Genomic DNA, 19,233 nt, shown 5'->3' on the forward strand with positions numbered 1-19,233 from the left:
TAGCAATTATAGATCTCAAGAAGTATAACGTGGATTGGTTTCAATAATGTAAATGAAGTCGAGGAAAAGCCACCCATATAGTGGTGATAGGTGATTCCTTAGATTAGCAAAAATAGGGAAACCACTTTAGCATATACAGCAGACATAAAGAAAAGGGTATGGTATAATATGCATCTAATGATAGTTTTATAATGGTACAATGAGGATCAATTAAACCAACTATATATTCACCACTTGTGTAAATCTTACATGAATTTGTGAATAACATCCAATTTGCGGTTGCTTAAAGAAAATTTACCTACAATAGAAAACGAAAGTGGTTTAGCAAGCTCAAAGATTTCATATTTAGAGAAAATGAGAAAAGATTTGCCAATTGTAGATACTTGCTTATGTTAGGGTGGAATTGAATATTAATGAAAATATAAATGGAAGTGGATGGACGACAAGAAATGTAATCTCAAATCTTGTTGCCCACCAATAGCATTACAAAGGAACGAGAACACTACAGGAAAACACAGTATTACCGACAGAAAATATCTGCCGGTAACGCGTAAAATCCGACGGAAGGCCTTGGTTTCCGGCGCATTTCCGTCGGATTTTGGTACGCCGGTTTGGCGCGCGTCGGAAAATATCTTCTGACGTTTATAAGACGATGGAAACCTTTCCGGTGCACTCTCCGACGTATTACCGGCGCAAAATATGTTGGCCAAAACGTCGTTTCCTAAACGATTATTCCGGCGATATATACGTCGAAATTTTACGACGTATATATCCGACGGCAAATACCGGCGGATAAAACGTCGTAGATTCGTCGTAACTAAAGCTACGGTTTGTTTCCGGCACTATTGATACGCCGGAAAACGCCGGCGGATAAGACGCCGTAAGGTGAGCCGTAAATAAAGCTACGACTTGCTTCCAACGCATTTACCGCCGCCCTTTTCTGGCGGAAAAAAAACGCCGGCATGATTGCACCGATTCGTTGTATCGTCGGTTCCGTCGCATTTCCGACGCCAAATCCGCCAGAAACCTGTATCAATAACAAAAAAAATTTGCCTTCCCAGCCAACAATCGGATTTTCACACCTGTAAACATATATAAATACATACAATAACAGTTCCACAACACAGATATACACATCACAGATGTCAAGAACTTCAACATATACTCAAAAACATAAATATCCATCAAAACAAAATGTTCAATAGCATCAACCAACTAAAAACATCACAGATTGTTCAATAACACAGATTCAAAGAAATAAACAAGTTCATATGACTGATCGGGAGGGGTAATTAACTATAGGGGCTTGCGCCTATAGGAAACCAGAACTCAGATCATAAAGTCCTCGCAAAATGAGGGCGAAATCTCTGGGTAGTGTCTTATCTACAAACTCATCTGCCTTCCAAAATTTACCTCGGAACCTAGTTCGTTAAAACTCCCTCGCCGAATAAGAAAAATGAGAGTGGAGGCCGAGGCCGAATTTTCGGAGCCCACAGACGGTGATGTTTTAATTTATTTTTGTTATTTTTATGGATTATTTATTAGTTCATATATTTTTTATTTTTTTATTTTGAGGCTTAAGCCTTGCCTCACTAAGGCAAAACGACTCGATTCCCGATTTTGTCTTTTTAAACGTTTATAAAATGTGACTCGACAAAAGATTATGCCCTAGTTCTCCCATATCTGAAAGATCTATGGTACTATGATGTCTCTCAACATTAATTAACTAGTAGAGTCCAACACCAAGTAAAACACATAATAACGTCTTGGCATAGCTATAATGTAAAAAAATTAAGAATTCAAAGGGAATCAACCATGCTAGAGGATTAACCAAATTTGAGTCCTAGGACCATGATCATCTTTCTTCACAGGGGGAGGGGTTATATATAATTCCAATTTGTACAAGTAAAAGTAATAAAATGTAAAGGTTGATCAAGAATGTTTTGCAGTAATAGAATCGTTTGGAGAATGAAAGGTTGATTTGCGTATTTTTAATTAAATTGATTTTGTTTTATAGATTTGGATGTTAGACAAGAAAAATTCATTGAAATTAAAGCTTAGTGTAGCATAAATGTGAATCTTAAGTTGGATCTCTAGAAAATGTAGAGGTTGATCAAGTAAAATTGGTGGTTAAAATGTAGAGATTGATCAAGAATGTTTTGCAGTAATAGAATCGTTTGGAGAATGAAAGGTTGATTTGTGTATTTTTAATTAAACTGATTTTGCTTTATAGATTTGGATGTTAGTCAAAAAAAAGTCACTGAAAGTAAAGCTTAGTATAGTATAAATGTGAATCTTAAGTTGGATCTCTAGAAGCTGTAGTGTTGATCAAGTAAAATTGGTGGTTAAAATGTAGGGGCTGATCAATAATGTTTTGCAGTAATATAGATTCATTTGGAGAATGAAAGGTTGATTTGTGTATTTTTAATTAAATTGATTTTGGTTTATAGATTTGGATGTTAGGCAAAAAAAAGTCTCTGAAAGTAAAGCTGTGTAGCATAAATGTGAATCTTAAGTTGGATCTCTAGAAACCTTGGAATGATAGAGTAATAAAATACTATATTAAAGAGAAGGTGGGATCACCACCTATTAATAATAGGGTGATGAAAAATAGACTCAGATTCTTTAGGCATATATAATGGTGGTGGCAAGATAGAATAATGGGATGGGATTAAGAAAGAATATTTATTAGTTTAAAATTATAGTAAACTCTAGCAGCCGATTAGACCTAATAATTGACATTTTGTCTTCCTGTTAAATTCCATTCATTGAATATTTTTTGAGATGTATACCGATCATTGGTATGTGAAATCAAAATTTTGAGGCTGCAGTCGTTGGTGGAAAGAGCTTCAAAATGAGGAGCGACGTTTGTCTTTACTGAGCGAGTGAGCGTTCAATGTTGCGAACAATAAAAAAAGTTGAAAATAAGGAGGTTCTGTTGTGTAATCACATTGTGTACTTTATTGTAATATTGGCCTATTCCTTGGAAAGTTGCAAACTTACAATGTTCAAATATGTATGAAATACGTTCCTTGGGGAAAGTCACCGTAAAGTTGATTATATGAAGGTAGGATATGGATAGAACTTAATCGCTAAAGTATTGGCTTGGAGATATAGACATCTTTCTATATTTAATGAGTGAAGCACTCATAGATTAAATCCCAGCAATCAGTACTCATAAAGTTTCTTCTTTTAATGTATTTCTAGTTTCAGAAAAAGATATGATGAGAACAATCTAACCAATACAAAACCTCAAGGAAAGGTTCAGATCTTTATTTCTAACTGTGCAATTCGCTGGAAAAGCTTGAGAATATTGTAGTCAGCAAGCCTAAGTTATGTGCCGTCTTTATCAACTTTGGCAGGAGAATGCAGTTTGTAAATGTTACTATCATGTCTAATAATTGGATAACTAAATGGTTAATTGATGAAAATGAAAAGCAGTTCATAAGAGATATTGTTTGTTTTTTATACATGTTATATTTTTCATTATTTTATCTTCTGCTTATTGATGAAAATGAAAAGGAGTTAGTAAGTTCACTAAAATTGTATTTTGGTCCGACTCTCATAGCATACTTGTTAAAAACCTAATGTTTACACATGATATGCTTTTCATGATTTTTCTCTCACTGGAATGAAGAGAGGGGAATCAATCTGTGATAGGCTGCAAGATGTAGCTTCAAATAAATTTTGTTTCCAACAGAAATTATTTAAATTTTAGTCAATGCATTTGCATCTATGCTCTCTTATTTTTCAAAACTAATTAGACTTCGAAATCCTTCCAGTTATTACTTCCAAATACGGGGGCTAAAAAGAAGCAGAAGAAAGGAAGAACGCCTCCAGTTTTTGTTGCTGAACCAATGAGAGCGTCAAACTCCTTTGTTGGAACTGAAGAGTACATTGCACCAGTATGTCTTTTCCTTCAGCTTCAACTGCAGATTAACTTTGAGGCAACAATTTATTATGTTCATACCTGCCCTGATCCAAACCACGGTATAGGCTAGCACTAGTATCAAAGCAGACTAGATTATACAAAAACTTCAGACCAGATTATTGGATAGATGTTTCCTCATTAAGTGGACGTTCATCTATAATTCTTCAGATTTCTAGGATGGCAAGTAAGAACCGTTTTTCAACCTTGGATAATGGTTTGAAAGTTTCAAAGATCTATTTGTCTAGCCTTAATTCTTGAAATAATAAAGGTGATAAGAATTAAGCTTAGATTTCTAGTGGATCATGATTGATGGTGTTGACCTATAAAATAAATCCCCGCCCATTGTTTAGCGTACGTCTACCTCCTACCTGCACTTCTCCTCTCCTCTCCAAGCTAAGCACACGTCCCCTTACCGGCACATGAACCCCATTTCTTTCAATATCTCGTCTCTTGCACTTGAACCCTCCTTCACTCTCTCTCTCGATCTATTTGTCCCACTCACTCTATCACTCTCTCCACCATTTCTCTCGCTCTGGTATCGTCCAATTTGAGCATCGCTCCATTGCTGATCTAGTCACCACCGCCACTTGCACCAACCCAATCACCACTGACCTCTTCCCCTCTCACTCTATCCTTCTTCCTCTTATTTCCTATTCTTCTCTCTCACTCTCCCTCTTTTCCTCCATCCCTTTCATCCCCTCTTCTTCTCTTTCTATCCTCTCGTTCCCTCTTCTATCTCTCTCCCTTTCTTTCTCTCTCGAACTCTCTCTTTCCATTTCTATCTATTTCTCTCTTACTCTCTCTCTCTCCGCTTTCTTTCTCTAGAATGAAAAATTGAAAAGAAAAAAATGAAAAGAGCAAAAAATGGAAAAGAAATTGTGCAATCAAGACCTCATCATCTTGCCGCACACTCATCATCTCGTCATCGCTTCATGAGCGCAGGAATAAAATGTTTAACACTTAGAATTTTCAAAATCTCAATTTTGACACGTTTTGTGCGAGGGGAGGAATCTATTCACGTTTTCCTTAGCACAACAGGGAAAACTTATAAGTGATGCTTGCAACATAGAAGCCATATGAAATATCAAATGCCTAAAAAAAATACTCATCATATCAAATGAACTACAACGACTAGAATTGAATGCAAACACTGGATTGAAACTAAACTTGCAGGAAACTTGTAACCTATGATGCACCGACACGGACACGACGACACGGACATGACACGACACGGACACGTGACACGACAATTTTTAAAAATATAGGACACGGGTGCGGCGTGGACACGACATAATATTTTTTTAATATAATATATAATAATTTTTAAAAATATAGGACACAGACACGGCGTGGACAGATGGCTCTTTTGAACCTTCACCTAATCCACCCCCGCCAGTAGTAGAGCTCATTTTGCTAACAAACCAATCATACATATGAATACATCAAATTAAATTGATATGAAGTGAAATCAAAATATCCAATAATAAGACAACATGAATACAACAATATACCAGTCTGGCGGGGGTCCAAGGGGGCGCTACCCCCTGGCGGGGTTCGACCTGCCCGGTCAGGTCGTGGGGTCAAGGGGCAGTACCGAGCATATTTTGAAGAGTAATTTTGAAGTTCTGCTTGTTTTTAAAATTCGTAAGTTGTTTGTATGGGAAGATACCGAGTGGTACCGAGCATGTACCTAGCAGTACCGAGCATATACCTAGCAATACCGAGCATGTACCTAGCGGTACTAAGCGGTACCGAGCATGTACCTAGCAGTACCGAGCATGTACCAAGCGGTACCGAGCATGTACTGAGCGGTACCGAGCATGTACTGAACGGTACCGAGCATGTACTGAGCGGTACCAAGCATGTACTGAGCAATACCGAGCATGTATTGAGCAATACCGAGCATGTACCTAGCGATACCTTATTTAATAACCGGACAAGCGTGTTCGATTTTAATTTTAATTTTTTTAATTGCGACACTCCAATGTCGTGTCGGACACGTGTCCATGCCGTGTCGGACGCGTGTTTTTGTCCGACACTGCATACCCTCTCTAAGTGTCGTGTCGGTGTATCATAGCTTGTAACGCGCTTGAAAGCTTGTCAACAAATGGTGGATCTCTATAGCAGGCAAATCAAATTATGCTTTTGTTAGGAGTATTGAACCAAAAGGGGTGTAAAGTTCGCCTTTATATCCTAGTGAGCAAGTTCATTTTCAACCCAAAAGTGTAAGCTTATGAGTGAGGGTGAAGCAATTTCTATTTGAACACATATGTCTACTATTCAATAATAGTTGTCAATGGTGCAAAATAGCACGCGCCATGGCGCACGGCGCGACGCACCTACAGCGACATGTTCATGGCGAGGCGCATGTGTTTAAAATAGCGTGGGCTATTTGCGCCACATGTGAGCGATGGCGCATGGTGCACGACGTAAAATAGTGCGGCAAATTAGTTTTAAATTTCATTATACCTATGAATATTTTTTACAAGAATTTACAACTTAACATGTATGATTCTTATTGATTGCTACTTGATGTGTTTCACTAGCAACCATGGTTTAGAGGCGTCCACCTCTTAAAATTAAAAAAATGCTCGGTACCGCTTGGTACATGCTCGGTACCGCTAGGTACATGCTCGGTACTGCTCGGTACCGCTAGGTTTCTTTCCTTACAAACAACTTATGAACTTTAAAAATAAGCAGAACTTCAAAATTACTCTTACAAATAAAATTTGTTCTGGGGGCGCTGCCCCCGGAAACCCCCACAAGAGCGCTGCACCCCCTTGGACCCCCGGCAGTCCGACATATTGTTGTATTCATCATCTTTAGTAATAGTTGTTAGTGTTAGTCGGCTTCTTCATGAGTGCATGCTTTGTATAAGTTTTCTTCATGAGTGCATGTTTTGATTGGGAGCAACGTTTTAAAAGGCGAAATCGGGAATCGAGGCGTTTTGGCTAAGCGAGGCGAGGCGTAAGCCTCGGCACCGAGCATATACCGCTCGGTACTGAGTGGTACTGGGTCGGAATTGAGCGGTACTGGCTTTCCTGTCGGATCATAAGTTACGACATTTTGATAAGAAGAAACAACGGGAGCTCGTTGGCTTTGAAGGTAACTTTCTCCCTTTCGAGGCGCTGCCTCGATGCGCCTCGGCGCCTCAGGTATTGAGGCGTACGCCTCTGTGGAAAAAGGCGTAAGCCTCGCCCGGACGTTCGAGGCTTAAGCCTCAATTCGCCCGACCTCCGCCTCGATTTGAGGCGCGCCTCGAGGCGTCCGCCTCAAACGCCTTTTTAATCGTGGGTCCGTCTCCCAATACATTGGACTCTATATGAGAGGAGGAAGGGGTTAGAACTTTAAATGTGAATTTGTGTCTCTTGGATAACTTGTCTTTCATTTTTAATGATATTTTATATTCTTGCTTATTATTTTATAATTCTTATATAGTGTGTGTCATGTTCAAAATGGCGCGCTCCGCATCATGCGCTATGCGCCATGGCTCTAAAGGGACCTTTGCGCCATAGTGCGCCATTCGCCGTTAACAGGTATGTTCAATGTAGGACTAACTTAATACTTTCATTTGCTTTAACAATTTCTCTCTTAAGTGAAGGGTCTTTCACATTATCTGCTACTCCTCAACTAGAAGTTCTTTGCAATCATCAAGTATTTGCTCAAAGAGCTCACTCAACCATATGGTGGTTTTGTGGCGCCATCAACTCTTGAATTTCCCTCAATCGTTTTGGAGGATTGTTAACCTCAATACTAGTGTCGAGGTCGAGTCGACCGTGCATGGTGAGTTTCGAAAGCAAAAGAAAGCAGTGTCTCGCTAAACTCACCCGACGTCTGTTGACCAAAAACTTAAATCCCCGAAAAGAGCTCCGTTCTTGAAATAGGCAGTGGCAGGGTGTTCAAGATAACTGAAATATCCATGATTGACACTCATGTTGTGGATTGACAGAAATCAAAATTTTGTGTGCGCCGATCAAGGTTGCATTGATGTGCGTGAATGACGATGACATGGTGACCAAGTTGAGGCATGATTAATTTAAAATATATATATATATATATATAAATTTCATATTTAAAATTAATCACAAATAGTAATTTAAAAAAAAGAGAAGAATTTAAAAAATTTCTAAATACCTAAATACCCTTAAATCCCACTTAAACTCTCTTTCTCACCCAATCGGCCCCCTCACGCACACCAAACTCATGCACAAGCCTCTTTCCCTTACGACCCCCTCCCTCACGCGACCTGCCGAAGCTGACAGCCATTCTCTCAGTCACCACCCTCCTCTAAGTAACGTCCTCCTCCCATCATCTTCTTCTTCTTTCTTTCTCTCCTTCTTCTTCTTCTTTCTTTTTTTCTTTTTATTCCTTCATCTATTTCTTCTTTCCTCTTCATTCTTTCTCTTCTTTTCTTCTTCTCCTTCCCCATCTTCTTCTTCTTCTTCTTCATCCTTATCACCTTCTTCTTCTACCTCAAACCGTTATTATACCACTTCCCCCTACTTTTACACCCTATATACCAAAAAGTTCCATCATTCTCCATTTTCTCTCTCTAGGCCTAGAGAGAGAATTTTCTCACTAGAAATAGAGAAATTCATGAACTTTCTCTTTAAACAGTCATCTCTCCATCTCAAACACCTCCTCTCACCCTTGTTCCCTCTTTTCTATTTACTTAGAGAAAAAAATTCTTTGTATCTTTTTCTCTCTAGTATCATCTTCTTCATCACTATAACATTTCTACACCACTCCTACCAAAACCTAATCAAATCATCTCTTTTGCTCTCTAGAAAGAGTGGCTACATCCTCTTTTTCTCTCTCTAGCCCATCATTTAACAAATAAAAATATAAAATTAAATAAAATAAGAGATTATCATAAACAAAAATATTTTTGCATCATAGGTTTGCCGCCTTGCCTCATTTTCTTGCTGTCGCTGCACATCTAAGGCATAACACTGACATTAGTTTATTTTATGCTTTGCTATGTATGAAATAAATATTCGTGATCGCTTTTCTTAGTGGGAAAAAAATTTGCTATGCAATAAGTACCCGTGATCGCTTTTCTCAGTAGATGGGAAATTCATTTGCATGAAAATAAATATCCGTGAACACTCTTCTTTAAAGGCAGGGAATATTGCTATGCATGAAATAAGAATTGGTGATTGCTTTTCTTAGCAGTAGTGGAAATTGTTATGCATGAAAATAAGTACCTATGACCGATTTTCTTAGCATGTGGGAAAATTTGTATGTATGAAAATAAGTACTTGAGACCGTTTTTCTTAGCATGTGGGAAAATTTATTTGCATGAAAATAAGTATCCGTGACTGCTTTTCTTAGTAGACGGAAAAAATTTGTTTGCATGAAAATAAATTCCTGTGATCATATTTCTTGTAAGGCGAGAAAATGCTATGCTTTATAAATAGATATTTGAAGACTTGCGATAGTCTTTCATAGCAGGCAGAGAATTAAAATTTAGGTTGCAATGTCACCTGACATCTACCATGACTGCTTTTCTTGGCAGACGGGAAAGCCTAACACGCTCGATGTAGCCTCTATGTGGGGACTACGTGAAGGTGCTATCAAAATTTATACTAAAATAAATGACCTAGACAATTTAGAAAAATTGAAATCTAACCAAATTTATAAGTCAATAAAAAAAATGCACATCCTAGGTTCCAAACACTGAAGTAAGTAAAAATGAACAAAAATCAAAGCATAACTGAGTAGAGCTTATAGTAAATTGGTACGAGAAGTAATTGCTCATCAGAAAGCATTAAATAAAACCTTCTCTTTTAACTTTTTTTTTTATCCGTGCACACCCAAATCCCCCAACAATACTCTTCTTGAAAAAGAAAATGTGAAAAATGAACAGTTTATGAGATTTCTCTATTTCTAGAGGGAAAATTTTATCTCTCTAGGTCTAGAAAGAGAAAGTGGAGAATTATGGAGCTTTTTGGTGTAGAGGGTGTAGGAGTATAGGGGAAGCTTTTTTATGAAGGTGGTATGAGGATTTGAGGTATGAAGAAAGAGATTACAAAAAATTAGGGTTAGGTTTAGATGAAGAATATGATTAGGAGGACGTGGAAGCGAAGGGAGAAGAAGAAGAGGAATAGGAAGCGGAAGAGAAGAATGGAGAAAGGAATAAGAAGGAGAAGCAGAAGATGAGGGGAGGAGGAAGATGTTACCTGGAGGAGGGCAGTGGCGGCGAGAATGACTTGCGAGTCGCGTGAGGGAGAGAGAAACAAGAGGGAGAGGGGGGTTGTGAGGGAGAGCGGGTTTGTGCGTGAGTTTGGCATGAGTGAGTGGGCTAATTGGGTGAGAATGAGGGTTTAAGTGTGCTATAAGGGTATTTAGGTATTAATTTTTTTAATTATTATCTCTTTTTTTAATTTAAATTACTATTTCTAATTAAATTTAAATATAAAATTGACATGAAAAATTTTAATTAATCGTGCCTTGAATCGATTGCCACGTCGTTGTCGTTCACGCAAATCAATGCCACCTTAATTCGCGTGTGCAAAATTTTGATTTTTTCCGATCAATGATACCAACTAATATGGGCGTCAATCTTCATTGTTTCAGCTATCCCGAACACCCTGACACTATCTGATTCGCGAAAGTCACAAACTTCATGAATTTCTCAATCTCAATGAAATTATCGGCTCTAATACCAGTTGTTGGGAACATAAAATTAAAGGGGGATTAAAATTGGCTTTTATATGGTAGTGATCAAATACCTTTTCAACCCAAAGCCTATGCTTATGAGCAAGAACTAATCATTTGATATTTCAATACCAAGATATTTTCTACTATCCAGTGTAAGACTATCTCATTATCTTTATTGTCCTTCACATGTTTCATTGTATGAGTTTGTCCATTGAAATTAGCAAAGGAATAGGTTTAAATTCAATAGTTTGTGTACTAAGGAATGTCATGAATGGAAGTAGCACGTTCTAAATGGTAATAAAACAACAAAATCAAGCCTTTATTACACTACGTGGGATCAGCTACATGAATCATTTTTCTCCATTGTGGCCGGTTAAGAGTCAAATTCTCATTTAGATCTAATAAAGAAAGGCCATTTCTAATATTTTCTAACAAAATCTTTTTAGGTCTATCTTTACCTTTCTTAACATAGGTTAAATCTAATACATCTACTCTCCTAACCGGGTCATTGGAATGCCGGCGTTTTATTTGACCAAACCATCTAAGGCGACTCTCTCTAATCTTATCTGCCATTGGAGCTATTCCAACCTTTTCATGTATATGCTCATTTCTAACCTTGATTGCCTTTGCTTTATATACTCTTGCTACACAAATGATTCACCATTTGCCTAGGCTTTCAGGTAGAGAGAGAAGAGGAGTAATTTCAGGTAGGTGGATTGAGAAAAGTACAATTTTTTAGAAAGTTGATTGTGAAGTTGCTATATGAAATGTAACTTAGCTACTCAGGTTGTACAAAGTAGTTTTCCTTCACAAAAATTTTCAAAACCAGTGAGAAAGCAATAATAAAGTAGTAGCCAAATGAAATTGCGGTTGTTGTTTGAAATGTAAAGCAACAAAAAAGCTGTCCAAACATACCCTTAAATGGAGAAAACCCCTATGGGCAGCTGTAGTTAGAGGAATTTGGAGTGGAATTCTTACTGGATTCAACATCGAATTGATAGAAAAAGATTCTAATATGGGCTATGGTAATTTTAGAAAAAAGAAACCTAATCCTAATTCAAATTTAAAACTAGGATAATAGTAATTTTACTTTATTTAAGTAATCCCTCCAATGAAACCTTGAAAAGTGGATGCTACTCCATCTTATCACCATGGCTAGCCACCCCTTGAGGGATGAGTGTTGTTTTGACTTTCTCCCTCCTTGTCTTCTCATTTTCTCCTCGTTATATATTTTGGGTGGGCCTTCACAAAGTCAGGCCTTCGGTGTAGCGTTTGGAGGTCTTGGATTTTTCTTCATTTAGTGACTTCTTGTATATCCGAGCACACAAACTTGCCATGCATGAAAAACAAACTTGCCATTTTATGAAATATTTTTATGCTTGTACTTGAGCTTGTAGCTTCTGGGATCAATAATGAACATAAAAATTAGGAGAATGAGAAAATTTGCTGTTTTAACTATTTACTTTACTGTTATTTCTCCTTTGGTACGTTTTAGCAATCAAGATTTATTGCAACAATGCACTCTGCTTTTCAGAATCCATCATTCTCATGATTTATTTTATGAATCTTTTAGGTGTAGATGTGATGTGAAACAACATGCGATGAACAAGAACTGCTTGGAGATTTTAATATAAGATTGTTAAAGCTTTGCTAGTTATAGAATTAATGCCTATCCAAGTTAGGTTTTCAGAATTATCAAGTCGAAATTAAGTAAGGCATGCGGTTACAACTAGATTAACGGGATAATATCAAATTGACAACATAGAATTAAAGAGTAATGTTATGGAGAGAAACAATAATCGACAATTAACAAATAGAACTTTTTACCTTGGGTCTCTCACATGGTTTAAAATTGCGCAATATGAGGCTCGCCTTTGCTCAATTCCAGTAAAAAACGCATCGATGCTTACGCCTCGAGTTTTTTTTTATGAGGCTTACGCCTCAACCAAGTTGAGGCCCGCCTTGAGGCCCGCCTCGCCTCACCGGCATGAGGCTTATGCCCACACTATATATATTAAAATTTACATAAATCTTGAAATAAATGCCCGACAATGGACTCCATAGGAGAGGAGGAAGGGGAGAGAACAGTTCATCATAATGATGATTCAAATGAAGAACCCCTTAGTGATGACAATGCTGATGACTTATGAGTTTTTATGTGATATGTCATTGCTATTTATTTTTAGAAATTGGAATTATATGTTAATAAAAAGAATACTATGATTTGGGAAATATAGAATTTTGAGTTGAACTATATTTCATATTGTCTTATTATTGGGATATTTTGATTTCACTTCATATCTTATGTTTTTTTATGTTTTATGTTATTCACTCATTAGTATATAAAAAATTTATCATTTTATGTTTACGCAATCTTTTGATTTTGAGGCTTACGCCTCAAAACGCCTTAAGGCTTACGCCTTGTCTCACGAATGAAAAACGTCTCAATACCCGAATACGCAATTTTAAACATTGCTCCTAAGAAGGACAGATCTTGGTGAATGTGTATCGGTAGCCGTGCTATCAACAAAATCACTGTTAAATCTCATTTCCCTATTCCGAGATTGGACGATATGCTCGATATGATGACGGGTGCCACTTTATTTTTCAAGATCGATCTTAAGAGTGGATACCACCTGATCTAGATCCAACCCAGTGACGATTGGAAAACTGCCTTCAAAACCAAAGATAGTCTCTACAAGTGGTTAGTCATGCCTTTCGGGTTGAGTAACGCCCCGAGTACTTTCATGAAGATCATGACATAAGTGTTGCACCCTTTTATGGGAAAGTTTGTCGTCGTCAACTTTGACGACATTCTCTTTTATAGTCAGTCGGTAAATCAGCATTTGGACCACTTAAGGCAAGTATGTGAGGTCTTAAGGAAGGAATAACTTTTTGCCAATCATAAGAAATGTACCTTCCTGGTAGATCGTGTCAACTTATTGAGATTTATTGTGTCAACGAGGGGAAGGGAGGAGGGGAATTTCAAGGGATTTGATTTGCTAAAAATCCACTCACCTCAATTCTCTTCAATCCGGATCTCCACGAAAATAACTTGACGAAAATTTAGAACTATTGAAGATAAAATAGTTTGGCGAAAAATCTAGAACTCACAAAGAGATCTATCTTCTCCGACAAACTCACTAAGAGATCGAGGAGGGTGAAGAACTCACCAAGAGATCTTCTTGAACTCACAAAGAGAACACATAGTAGAAAATTTTCATTCAATCAAAAACTAACTATTATATAAGAAAAGGGCCATATAAATAGGCCTCAAAATGACAAAGAAAACAAATACTAAAATGTCCCTTGGGCTACAATAGCAATTAACTACCCATAAGGGCAAAAATGGAAAAACATAAAAATCAAATAAACTACTACATAAAATGACTCAAAATAAAACTCATGATCGTGGCCGTCGATCTCCGGCGTCTCATGAAGGTACATGTGTCGAAATCTCTGACGATGTCCTCATCAAGATGTATCTTTAGTTATTTACTTTTCAATGCGTTGACTCATGTATGGAGAATTACCATGAACTCTGTTGAGATGTTGATTTTATCATTCAGAAAGCAATAAATATAAAAAAAAAGTACCCAGGCGTGTAGAGCCATGCTTATTTTTACAAGTCTATAAGGATCGTAATGCTCATTTACAACCTTTGATCAATTTTTAATTATAAAAAACATTTGCAAGATGACTTTGGCCGGTTTTTGTACCTTCTGATTATATGCGGGTGAAACACCATCAATGACATTTTAATGCAGGAGATTATAACGGGGGCTGGCCATACAAGTGCAGTTGATTGGTGGGCACTTGGTAAGTAAAATAATTTCTGCCAATATACAGTTGCGTGATGCCATGAGCTGTCTGTGTAAATTACTTATGGCAGTCGATAAAGATTGAGTTATATTAACTGTCCATACTGCAAATCAATATCTATTATAGGTATTCTTCTCTTTGAAATGCTCTATGGATATACGCCATTTAGGGGAAAAACTAGACAAAAGACATTTGCCAACATTCTTCAGAAGGATCTTAAATTTCCCAAAAGTATTTCGGTGAGTTTCTTTGTCTGACCAAGTATTTTTATTATATAGACAACAACAACCCAAATGTGCTATTTTTTTATGGATTCTTTGTCTGAAGGATTGCAACACATCTATACTGCAGGTAGGCCTTCACGCAAGGCAGCTAATGTATCGTCTGTTGCATAGAGACCCCCAAAACAGATTAGGTTCACATGAAGGAGCTAATGAAATTAAGCGGCACCCTTTTTTCAATGGAATTGATTGGGCTCTCATTCGATGCATGGTGAGGCAATTTAAATGTGCAATTCACCGCATTTTTGCTTATTTAAATTTCTTAGAACCTAACAATTCTCAACTTTATTCTTAATTCTTCCATTAACATATTGTGGAGTTTGTGCTACGCAGAGATGTCCAAACCTCGAAGCACCTGTATTTGACTCTGAAATGGAAAATGAATCTAAAGCAGTAGATGCTGAGCACCAAAATATCCATATAAGCGTCTTCTAAAGGTTTGATATGTTCCGCAATGTTATGTATCAATTTTGAGCTTCTTTTTCCTGCTTCGAAATTTCTCCTTCATTCAAAGAAATTTTTCCAGATTTACTTGCCAAAGCGAGTGCTTCTATGATGAAAATGACATCGAGGACATATCAAGTAACGCATTTCTTTCTTTCTTTTTATTTTTATTTTTTTTCAAATCTGGCTATGAAATTCCTTCTCAAGTTATTACATTAGATAATGTGGAAGCTGATCAGTTTCAAATTCATTTTCAAGTTTCGCATGTATTCGGGGAAGTGAGTTGCGTTGCAATAACAGTTCAGTAAATGTTTTATTGTAATAAAATGTGCACTGAATGCTAGTGTTTTGAAAGCCATTGAATCTGTCTGGTGAAGCGGGCGGCCCAGCCCGGCCTCTTCTTGTAATCCGTCGCCAGACAGATGAACTGCAAACTGCTTCGTTAGGCCTGGATTTGGCCTAATCTAAATAATTTCATAAATGTTTGTTATATGTTACAAATGATGCGCTTATCATGATTGGGGAAGGTGTTAATGCAGTGTAGTCGGGGTTAATGCAGTATAGTAGGTGTAATAGATTTTGTGGAGCAAGTTGGAAAAATTGTGGCGAAAGAGTTATCTTCAAGATATAGCGAAGGTGTTTAGAAGAATGTAGTTAGATGATTATGATTGAAGAACTATAGTTGGGCGTCAATGGTTGGAGGATCATAGTTTGACGATAGCGGTTGGGGGCATTGTAATCGAGCAAATGTGATTAGAGAATTATAGTTGGACGATGTTAGCGTTGAATGTTGGGTAATGCCTTAGAGTTCCTTTGATCTACAAGGTCTGTAGTCTTGAGTCTAGCCCTCTCATGCTAAGAATGAATGTTTATTTATAGTATTTTGGGTGGCATTTTAATAAATTTAGTTAAAATAATATAACATCCTATTGAGTTTATAAAATTTTTACGTAGCATTTAAGTGTCTTAAGGTGCCTAGAATTAAATGATTTTGGGCTCGGTAGATTCATCTTATCAATCCATTTTATTTAATTATATGCACGCAAGATTTAGAGATCAGTTTATAATTCAAATAACATTCCAAAATTTTTAGGGGCTTGTTTGGATTTGAATCAAACCATATTTAATGTCATTAGACTCGTCTTATTGAGACATTTAATTTGACTATAATTTTATTAAAATTGGAGCTTATATATTTTTGAATTTAATTTTAAAAATATCTAACACTGCTTTTAAATCCAAGCCAATCAAATAATTTTTTTTTGAAGATGCATCAATTATATTGTAATATATTCATGACATGTAGTATAATATTTATATTTATGTGTGACATTATTTAAATTTTAATTTCAACTGAGCTTGAAATTGCTTCAAAGCCAAACTGGATTCAATAGATTTTGAATTGAGATGCAAAAATTAAAAACTGGAATAAAATGAAGTATTGTAAGTTGAGCCATATTTGATTCTATCTTATCTCTTACCCCCTTAAAACAAAAGTTATTTTAACTGATATCTTTCAATTAAATTTATTATGTACACAAAATGTTTATCAACGTCTGAAATGTTTATATGCCAAAAAAAAAAAAAAAAACTTATGGTTCTGCAATCAGCATAGAACACGTTCAAAACCCATGCAACTCTTTAGCTTTTGTGCGATTTCCTTCGTATCTAGTAATATTGAACACCATGAAAGCTAACCCTGAGAAATAGGGAAAATTATTAGGTCTGGTCGCCGGACCTATTTCTAGGTCTGAAAATAGGTCTAAACATCCACTAAAAAATTGTCACATAAAATGTACATATGTCCGCGAAATTTTAAGTCAAGCGTAGGTAAAGAGCAAGAAAAGTGCATGTAAAATGCAGTCAAAAATTGTAGTCGAAACGCAAATAAAGAGTAGGCAAAGTACAGTCAAAATGTAATTCACATGGCAAGTTTTTATCTTGACCAGACCTAATAATTTTTCGAGAAATAGTGCTTCAGATGGACAAAGGAATTGCCACCAGATAAATTCCATTAGAAAAATCGCATGGAAATCCATAGTTCTCAATCATTATGAAAAAAAAAAAAAGAATGGGTGAAAGGCAATTTAAAACGGCTGAAAATTAACACTAGCTTGCTACAATGCCTTATTAAAGAAAAACCATTGATCGTAGAAACTTACAGAGAATTTCAGATCAACAAGACTGGAGATTGAAGGCCACTACTTGGAGAGTAAGAACAGTTCACATTGTCAGAGGCCATTTACTTCAATCAATACAAGTTGATAAATATTTTAAGAGTTCTTATTGAGGTTCTAGAATAGAATTCCAAGTAAAATTTATGTTTTAACACCAATATTTCCAAAATAAAAAATAAATAAATAAAAGAAATGCTTTAGCCAGACATAGAAACCAAGCAAATGCAGGTCATTCCTGCATCTGAGTCTGCTGCGTACTTAACGATGAAATAATTTAGGCTTCGATTGGGGCAGCTTTCTTACTGATTCCTAAAGCAGCTTTTTAGTTTAATAATTAAAAAATTTATACTAAAAAACTACTTTATGAAGCAGTAAGAAAGCCGTTTCAAACGAAGCCTTAGTCTCAAATAGCTGAGCACATTCAATGGCCACCCAGACAGTCTGACGGCCTTGGTATAGGCTGCCATCCAGCACAACGCTGAAGAGCAGCTTTCAGAGCAGCAGAAGCGGGTTCCACGGTACAAGTCTGGTAGTGTTCGTGAGCCTGAAATAAACATACATCGCCACAATCTTCCAGCAAACAAGGTTGAGCGCCATTCAGAAACAAATCTCCTTCAGATTTAATCCATCCTGAGGCACCCTCTTCCTTATCAGCTGCCTGCAAATATCAAACATAGGCTGGGCATAAGCTAGGACACGCGGGACTCTAAATAAATTCTAAATTTTTTACACTACCCGGACCCGACCTGGAAAAATCCGGGTTCAGTTTGACCCGATTAGCAAACGGGCCAAGTTCGGATTTGGATTTTTTGAATTTAGATGACAAAATCTTTTATGAATTAGAAGTATATTAGCCTTAGTAACATTTTTTTATTAAATAGTGATTAAATTTTAATAGTACGTGATTAGAATGTTGCAGAAAATGAAGAAAACTGAAATAACAATGATATGTAATCACATTTTTTTAATCTTGATAATATGCTCAATCAATTGATTAAAGCATAAAATTATAAACTCTGGTTCAAAAAATAAAATAAAGATTGCATATCATGGTAAGTAGTGACACGGAGTATATATAGAGAAGATGATATAGATAAGTTTAAATTTATTGAACAAATATTGGATGATTTGTAGTGGGATAAAGTAGATTACATTATTGTTTTTACAAAACCAATATATAACATGTTAAGAGAGGTTGATACTAACAAGCCTCATCTACACCTTATCTATAACATTTGGGATTCTATGATTGAAAAATTGAAAGGCATCATATATCAATATGAAAAAAAAAGAGTGATAATGAGCACTCCACATTTTATAAAGTGGCATATGACATTTTTGTACAAAGATGGAATAAGACCATTATTGTTCTTTCATCCCAAGTTAACTTTCAACTTTTTCAATATATTCGCCAATCAATTGAATAATTATGAATCTTACTTATTAGATGAATTCTTTTATTAGATACTATAACCACAATTGGCTAAGTGAAGCTCCAAATTAGGTTGCCCACATAAACATGTAGAAATATCAAAATGAAAGCAAGAAATAGATACTTGAAAAACATTTTTCCAAAAATTGAAGAGGGATTAATGATTAATTTGAAATTTGTAAATTTTTGAATTTAGTAGTGCTCTTGCAAATTATGACTATAACTACTAGAGACACTATAGATGAAGATGCTTAGTGGATGATATATAGTGTTTGTTCCCTTTGACGATGAAATTTGGCTTTTAAATTGTTAGCTTAATCATGTTCCTCTTTATGTTGAATAAGAAATTAGAGCATGTACTCTTTTATCATTTCCCTTAGGAATAAGATCACTCCTCTATGGAAAACAAGGGGGGCCGGTCTAGCTGGTGGGCGGAAGAGCCTTATGGGCACCAGCAGTGTGGGTAGCAGGCAAGAAGAGAGG

General features: G+C 36.4%; 2 protein-coding genes across 4 annotated transcripts in view; one reads left to right on the plus strand and one right to left on the minus strand.

Moving 5' to 3' along the window:
- LOC110100261 (phototropin-1A) overlaps window positions 1-15,642 on the plus strand; it is a 46,802-nt gene extending 31,160 nt beyond the window's left edge. Inside the window, exons 19-24 of one of the 3 annotated variants that reach the window (XM_020827693.2) lie at window positions 3,783-3,905; window positions 14,362-14,413; window positions 14,543-14,655; window positions 14,768-14,908; window positions 15,031-15,134; window positions 15,212-15,642. In XM_020827693.2, the coding sequence (XP_020683352.1) occupies window positions 3,783-3,905; window positions 14,362-14,413; window positions 14,543-14,655; window positions 14,768-14,908; window positions 15,031-15,132 (531 nt within the window). In that variant the 3' untranslated portion in view covers window positions 15,133-15,134; window positions 15,212-15,642. Of the gene's footprint in view, window positions 1-3,782; window positions 3,906-14,361; window positions 14,414-14,542; window positions 14,656-14,767; window positions 14,909-15,030; window positions 15,135-15,211 lie in introns of those variants that run through there. The other 2 variants (XM_020827691.2, XR_003699860.1) reach the window with 2 other exon arrangements.
- Window positions 15,643-17,402: 1,760 nt separating this feature from the next.
- LOC110100256 (probable pectate lyase 15) overlaps window positions 17,403-19,233 on the minus strand; it is a gene marked incomplete at its 5' end in the record, with an annotated part of 12,299 nt that continues 10,468 nt past the window's right edge. The window contains one exon of the mRNA XM_020827685.2: window positions 17,403-17,976. Within this exon, the coding sequence (XP_020683344.1) occupies window positions 17,740-17,976 (237 nt within the window). The remainder of the gene's footprint in view (window positions 17,977-19,233) is intronic.

The sequence above is a fragment of the Dendrobium catenatum genome, unplaced genomic scaffold (genome assembly GCF_001605985.2).
Source record: "Dendrobium catenatum unplaced genomic scaffold, ASM160598v2 original_scaffold_238182, whole genome shotgun sequence".
Classification (NCBI taxonomy): Eukaryota; Viridiplantae; Streptophyta; class Magnoliopsida; order Asparagales; family Orchidaceae; genus Dendrobium; species Dendrobium catenatum.